Here is an 8089-nt window from a genome sequence, read left to right as displayed (position 1 = left end):
TCTATCAACGAGGTGAAGAGGTGAGTCTATGTTGTGGAGGCAGTGTACGGTTTCAGTTTACGTCAATCGACAGCGTCGCTTGTCTGAACACAACTTAACACCTTAACAGAAATATTATTAGGTACGAGTGCGTACAGCTAATCTACAGACTGCATAAAAAATGACGTGAAATTGGAAACAAGCATTGTGTGATTGACTACAAGAGTATTTTCTTTAATGACCTCCTGATATCTAGCTACGTAGCTACTAATGTGGTTCATTATTTAGAAATTGGAAACACATTGCCATTTTCTTCAATCAGTATAGTCTATTCATTAGTGGTTTTCATTTCGTTAATTCAGTATCATCAATCATCATTCATCATGTATACATCCTACTAAAAATAGAAGGAGAAACACTTTATATAGGTCATAATTTTAACATTATTATTATTTATTACTGAACAAAATATTTAGAGAAACACTTTTTATAGGTCATGGTTTTAAAATTATTTTTATTTATTACTGAACAAAATATTTACAACATATACAATGGAGATCTTAACTTAAATGTTAAATACTAAAACAAATATTCATAACAACTAAGGTTGGTAACCCCTAAAAAGTTGCAAACGACACTGCTGCAAGTTTCGAGTCCAATGGAGGTAATCACCGGGTTGTACATCCAGAAATAAAGTAATCTCTGCCACTCAAGTGAGAAAACTTCAGTTTGAAATAATATTAAGTTTCTATTTATTATTTTTCAATATAACACTCAGAACATACTGAATTTTTATAAATGGTAGACCCATCCGTATAAGCAGAACTTGTGCCACGGATGGGGAAAGGATGGATATCAGATGCTTCATTTACTTGGATACTTGGCAGCACCGGGCTCCCTTACAAACACCTTCTCATTGATAATCTTGTACTTGTCCTTCCTGAACGCGGTAAAGTCCTCACAACGCCGGGCGAAACTCTCGAAGTATATCTTCAGCAGAACGGGCGGTACAGGGCTTTCACCTCGCATCATTGAAGCCAGGGAGTTCAAGTACTTCTCAGACCGTAGATGCATGACGTGGGTGTGTGTGCTTTGACTTTCCTTGCGGTGAGCCCTAACATCTTGGTCGGTGTCGGCCAACATTTCCGCTTTGGACGGCAGGGTGACGTAGCCCTTCATGAGTTGGAGGAAGAAGCGGACCTGAAATAGAGAGGACGGAGGTTAAGGATAACGCAGGCTTTTCTGCATTGCGTGGACGATGAACCGCATTCGATTACGTGACTTTTTTTTATATAGCCAACATGGCTGAGCCAATGAGATTGTGAGATTAGACGTAGCCCTTCATGAGTTGGAGGAAGAAGCGGACCTGAAATAGAGAAGACGGAGGTTGCGTTAAAGTGAACGCAGGATTCTCTCCACTGCACGAACGAAATGGGTGAGTTGCTTTACGATTTTTCGCCTGTGTGTTTCACTCCAAATCTCGAACGGTTCGTCCACTTTTGATGAACTGTGGCAAAAAGTTTTACCCATAAGGGAAAAAACCCATCTGGAACATCGGGCGGGAATCGAACCCGCGGCCTAGCGCTTACAAGGCAGACGCACTACCAACTAAGCTAACTAGGCTGGCTTGTCTAATCTTTTCATAACAAGTTTCTTCCTAATCTTTTCCTATTGAGTTTCTTCCTTTTCATGTACCTACCTAGGTAGTAAGGTTCTTATCATGTTACCCTGACACGAGGTTACGTCAGAAAATGTAACCTAGGTATGTATTGAGTTTCTTCCTTTTCATGTAGGTACCTAGGTAGTAAGGTTCTTATCATGTTACCCTGACACGAGGTTACGTCAGAAAATGTAACCTAGGTATGTACGTATAGGTACATGAAACATGATAAATAGTCATGCATGCATAAATGTCGGGTTTAGAGTGTGCTATTTTTTTCATTACTTTCTATTACATTACTTATAGAGAACCTTTACCTACAATGTAGGTAGGAGAAAGTACATAAGTAGGTATATTAATTTGGAATAGGTTCACATTTTGAAAATCTGGAAATGGATGGAACCATCCTTGGAACGGTCCCTAACGTCCAAAAAGGTGGGTAAGGAGTGTTGAAAAAAGAGTGAGCATTAACCCACAGTTAATTTGAGAATTTGACCACAATAATAGTAGTAGCCCACTGCTGGAGTAAAGGGACTTTTCAGTCCTATTCGAGCAGTATAAATAAGCACTATTATTATTATTAATTATTTCCGAAATTTCTACAATAGGAACCGTGCGAAAATTTTCGATTTTTTCTTGCAGTTTCAGAATGTACTAGAAAGAGTAGAAAATCGTGTGATGTTCACATCAGTTTTTTGTTTATACATATTTTTTTTTTTTTCAATGGTACCAACCTGGATATGAATAATTTATCACTTATCATTTTCACCTATGAGCGTGATAAAACTTTTCCACTCCTAAGACAAGAGGTGAAGTCAATCAGAGCTTATCGCCCCAAATTAAAAGTTCTCCTTCAAATAAAATAATAATGTGTCTATTTCTTTGTTCCATTTTTGATGAGGACTAGAGACGATGAAAATAAATATCTAATATTTACCTACCTAGGCGATTACATCATAATACCTAATAATATTCATAAATATATTACATATGAAGTAGATAATGGAAAATTTTCAAATCTATCAATTTGTGTCGAACCCATAACTCACTCCTTAACTGTTACACCATCATATTTCTCGTATAAAAAGTGAATATTACGTATGTTGCTGGGTAAATTTCAAAGTAAAAATTACGTACATAGGTATAAGGGGAACAACTTTGTACAGAATTTTGTTCTGAACAATTCTATTTTTTCTCCCGATTTTTGCGATAATTGCAAAAAAAAAACAAAAAAACAAAAAATTGGAAAAAAAGTGAAAAAGAGACTTACGCACTTCTGGTGCCGTTATCTGCAAAAAAAAATTCGTTGAAACTTGTTCAAGACACTATCCCCTAGAATCCTACATCTAATGTATACCAAAATCTCGAAATTTCTTCGGTGGGAATTTTTTTTATGTAAGAATATCAGAGTGGGATACAAAATGCTCAATATTTCATCTATCTTCTCTTGTGAGCTTGCTGCAATCCACAGAAGTTTACAATACATCATTGAAACACCCTGTATAAGAACTCATAAGATCCTAAAAATCTTCGATTGCAAGAGCGCTATACAGGCTATAGCTGCGAAATGTATGAAGCATCAGTTAGTCTCATACATTCAGAACGATATATTTATTTTAAAATCCCAATATGAAATACTAGTTGAGTTTCTTTGGTGCCCTGGACACTCCGGCATTGCTGGTAACGAAGAGGTAGACTTACTAGCGAAACAAACTGTTCAAAGTTCAAGCGCTCCTGTGTTACTCATCATTCAAACTATTGACATTCAAATGGTACTTAGTATAAAAGAAAGTAGATAATTGAACAATGATGGGCTCAAGAATGGCGTCAAGAACCGGGAAACAAACTGTTTCAAATCAAATCCTGCCCTCAAGAGTGGAAAACTGCTTTCAATAAGAAGAGAATACTGGAGACAGCATTAGCCAGAGTCAGAATTGGTCACACAAAACACATTTTCACGGAATGTACCTTGCTCCAGGAACTACGAATCAAAACATTTGGGTCTCCTACAGTCAACCTATGTACAATCCTCAAAGATTCCCAAACAGAAAAAATTACGAAGTCCCTCAAATTCCTCCAATATTCCAAAATCCTGAAACAGTTGTGAGTTTTTCCTTTAAAAAAATATTACGTCATTGGCTTCGTCGCTCGTGTATTTTTTTACTTTCTATTACTACAGTATAGCGAGCTATACTAGGTACTTAGTAATGAAAGTAAGTATTGCAATCGGTCCAATTTTTTTACATTGAAAATCTATGATTTGTAATGTTTTTTTTTTTGGAAATAAATAAATAAATAAATTGTGTATTTCTAAGAGAAGAGGAATTTACAAGTTTTTTTCCTACTACGGTACTAGTAGAGGATAAGAAATAATAATTACATATATCTATGTCAGAGTTAAACCTGATATCCATATTTTTCACGGAAGAATCACCGCATTGTTCATTGTAGGTACCTATATTGTAATCATAAGGTATTAACTTGGTCCACATCCACACTAACCCTTTGCTATTGTATAATTTCCTGACACATGGGTATGTAGATACGTACCTTCTCTTATAGTAGGTATGTAAGAAACTAGAAATGAGGTAATGTACATATTTACATGAACTCAATATTTAGTTGTGCTTCAGAGAGCAAGCATTACAATGTTCTTGTTAATAAATCATTTACTCTATTCTGCAGTAAGCTCTGATGAGTGATGTCTTTGTGTACTTAACGATCAAAAGCTCTTACATCACGGCCTTGTTTTTCTTTCTTCAAAGAAATCAGACCTTTTCCAAGCTCTTTGCGTGTTTCATTTGAAAGTTCAGACAGTAATGCCAAGATATTTATTATGTTATGACAAGCATTTGCACTCTGACAGCCCTACAAATAGTTCCTTGTGACATTTAACTGTGGTTGCATCTGTTGAAAAAAAAAAATATATATGGGTATTCTTTAGTGCACTCTGTGGAAAACTCCGGTCTTTTTTGAAAAGGTATGCAAAATATAAAACGAGAGCAAAAACCAAGAAAGTAAAGAAGCGTCTCTAGTTCTGAGTCCCCTGCTACTACTCAAAAGCTCGGCCTCGCCTTTGGTTCCCTCGGCGCTCGCGGCTAGGAGTACGTGTAGGGGCGACTTTCGAGCCCTCGCGCGTCAGCGCTGTCCATTGTTGGTCCCTTCCGCGCTCCTTTCGTCCCGCGTGGGGTACGTGTTGGACGCTTCGGGACCTCCGCGCGTCTGCGCTGGTTCATTTGCTCCCCTCGCGCTTCGCCCTGGTGGTACGTTGTGAGCGCTTCGGGGCCTCGCGCGTCGCGCCTGGCGAGTTGTTCCCTCGCGCGCTTCGCTGCTGGTGTGAATTGGTCTGGCGCTTCGGGGGCCGCTGCGCCGCCGTCGCGCCCGTCATATGCGTCCTTGGGGAAATAAAATGCGCGTAATTTCGGGGGCGTCCGTGCTTGTCACGCTTACATGTTATTCTTTAAACTAACCGACATCGGTTATCTTAGATGAACTCACCCATGTTCACAATAGATGTCAATAAAACTCAACTGTCTCTTTAATCACATAAGCACCAGGGCTCTCGCAACCAATGCGAGCCCAAGTATCCCCACGTCTATGATGCCCACTGTCTAATATATAATTTAAACATCATTATCGATGTCAAGTCCTAATATCAAATCTTCAAATATTTATTTTGTTAATTGAGGAACTTGTAAGAGAATCCGAAATTCCCACATTTCCAATGTATCCCAAGAAGATCAAGGAGTATTCATCTCTTGACGGGCATAAAGGACATACATCACCCTATCTCCCTTTCTCCAAAAACTCCGGGTTGTAAAAGTACGCAACTCATCTGTCGTTTGATGTTTCTTCAGAGGGGTTTTGGAGTCTTGTTATAAGATTTGCTCTCTCATGTTCGCCGTAACATTTCTCTTGCGTGACACCGAGGTTTCCATAAAACTTCCAAAAATCACCTTACAATTTAGTTGCATTGTAATCTGTCTAATGAAAATTAGAATCTTGATCATAGATAAACTACCTAGGTTTTAACTGTCAAAAACTTAGTTTTTTTGAGAGATTTAGTTTCACTACTTGAAAGATCACTACCCCATAGGTAATTATACCTCGTCATCAATATCTTAAGTCCAATACAAAGATCATTATTCTGTGTGCTTGTTTAAAATATGTGACATTTATTTGAAAGTAAACTCAATGATATGTGGTTCCTAGTTGATAATTAATTGATAGTAACATTCCTCTCAGTCCTAAGTAGTCGTGCCGTTGTACCTGCTGGCAAAATTCTAGCAGAACGTTTTTAATAGTTGTTATTGTCAATGCACTCCTGTTATAAAATTACCAGTCAGTTTCCTTCTAATATTATAAAAAAACTGGTGGACCATCCTGCAAATTTTCCAGTCTTTCAAATGAAAGAACCTTTTTAGACTAGTCAATTCGATGCGATACTTTTTTGTAGATTGTATGGTGTCATGATATCTCGGTTTCAACTGATGACTCGATATAAATTCTTTCCGATCTACTTAGTTTGCTCTAGTTGTTCGAGATTTCTTTCCATGGATTAAAAAACAGTTTATACGACTGCTAAATCATGGGTACCTCTTGCTGACATTAAAATCGTTTTCCAACCATTGGTCAACTGTGGAAAAGACTACTACAATATAATGACTGAAATACATGTACCTGTCATTATTGTAAGAGACATTTGACTGGTAAGGTTTATTGAAATGAATAAACCTCTTTCGTTACTTCTAACCAGAAAAAAAATGATCTTTGTAAGGGAAAAAATCCATGCCATGTGAGAAAAATGAGATAATTTATATTGGTCCCTTTATTTATAGAATGTGTTGTGTGCAGCTTTATCTTTTAAAATTTGTGGAATTGGTCCTTCCTCCATCAGGTGTTTGGGGTGTTTGTTCCTTTAAATTGAGGAAACGCGACTTGAGAGTGTAGTATTGGCGAGCCGTCGAGGTTCAGGCATTTCTGACGTAGTAAGACTACATGTACGGCAGATTGGTCTTAGTCTTGATAAACACCCTAATATTATTCTTACCTTCACGAGTCGTTCAACCTCCTTGGACGAGTCATCCCTGTTGGAGTAAAGATTAGTAGGCATGAAGGTCAAATCCGTTTTGAGTTTACCCTAATCGAAAGTCTAGTCTAAGTTGTGCTAGACGTTGCGCGTCTTAGTGCACGATTTCAAAATGGTAAAGGAATTGCCCGATTTAACTAAGGACTTGCACTCGTACGACTCTAATATCCCTCGAGCTGACATGTAAATGCTACTTCAGAAAGGAAGGTCTCGGTCTAAATATATTATTCGAAAGGCGCTTTGAGTTGTGTCCTATGGCTCTTCGCTGCTTAGTTTACAGTAGATTGCCTAATTTAGACGTCAATAGTAGGGGTCACCGTTCGGTATTTATACTTGTCTAGGAGCTGTTGTTAGTCCCAGTATGTAGAAGTGATAGGCATATGACTATGAGAGATAGGATCTTAGTGTACGGGATAATATTTGCGCTTCATTTATAGGGACTCCGTATCAAAAGAACTGTTTCCCTACCTTCTCATACTTCCTCCTCTTACTTTTTAGTAATATTTTATTTTGAAATTACCTTAAAATCTGTCGTTATGCTAATTGTGCATCGCTTGCATGTTATAACAATGTCGTAGCAGTTGGGACGGCGGCGCTCGTTTAAGATTACCTTAGTAAAACAGATTCCAGTTTTTTTTCTTTATATTTATTAGTTATTATTATTATTATTATTATTATTATTTATGTAGATTTATTAACAATGCATGTATTATTTATTATGTATTATAGATTTTAAGATTATTTATAAATAGCAGATAGTACTTAGTACTGTATTATCATCTGACTATTTGTCTCTATTATTAGATGCTCAGTCGAAGGCAATGCGAGATTAAAAATAGTAATATTATTAACTTTTTATTTTGAAGTACATGGCGTTATAACCTATTATTGCGCATTATATGTAGATAGGGGTATACATCCCGCGGCGGTTCCGAGAGGGTTAGTTAGACTCATCGAGCGCCTAAGTCTCCAACCGCTGGGAACTATTCTGTACCATCTATCTATCCATGGATGTAATAATAGAAAGATACTTTTGATATTCTATGCTTATTGCATAATCTTTAGTGTAGGTTTTTAGTATTATATTTATTATTATTATTATTTATTATTATTATTATTATTATTATATTATTATTATTATTATTTATTATTATTAATTATTATTATTGATGGGATTATTACTTTATTAAATACATAATTTTGTACTTAACTATATATGTCTCATGGTTCATTTACTACATGGATTATTGTCACTTTCATAAAACTGGTGTAAACCGCAATAAAAGCAGGTGAAAAAGACTTGAATTATCTACAGCCATTTTTTCGTTATCCATTCCTTTCCGCACATCAACGAGTTATAT

The 8089-nt window shown here is 36.8% G+C and overlaps 1 protein-coding gene across 1 annotated transcript; it reads right to left on the bottom strand.

Annotated features, from left to right (window-relative positions):
* Positions 1-463: 463 nt before the first annotated feature.
* On the bottom strand, positions 464-1458 carry LOC108254071. The gene is made up of 2 exons (XM_017449037.2): positions 1346-1458; positions 464-1179 (listed from the first exon to the last, which is right to left on the bottom strand). The coding sequence occupies exon 2, from the start codon at positions 1156-1158 to the stop codon at positions 844-846; it is 315 nt and encodes a 104-aa protein (XP_017304526.1). The 5' UTR covers positions 1159-1179; positions 1346-1458; the 3' UTR covers positions 464-843.
* Between the last annotated feature and the right edge of the window lie 6631 nt (positions 1459-8089).

Source organism: Diaphorina citri, unplaced genomic scaffold (genome assembly GCF_000475195.1).
Source record: "Diaphorina citri unplaced genomic scaffold, Diaci psyllid genome assembly version 1.1 scaffold8935, whole genome shotgun sequence".
Taxonomy (NCBI): Eukaryota; Metazoa; Arthropoda; class Insecta; order Hemiptera; family Psyllidae; genus Diaphorina; species Diaphorina citri.
This window is presented reverse-complemented; position numbering and strand designations above follow the sequence as displayed.

Excerpts from the sequence above, each read along its gene's own strand:
- LOC108254071 (XM_017449037.2), bottom strand. The coding sequence starts at position 1,158 with ATGAAGGGCTACGTCACCCTGCCGTCCAAAGCGGAAATGTTGGCCGAC.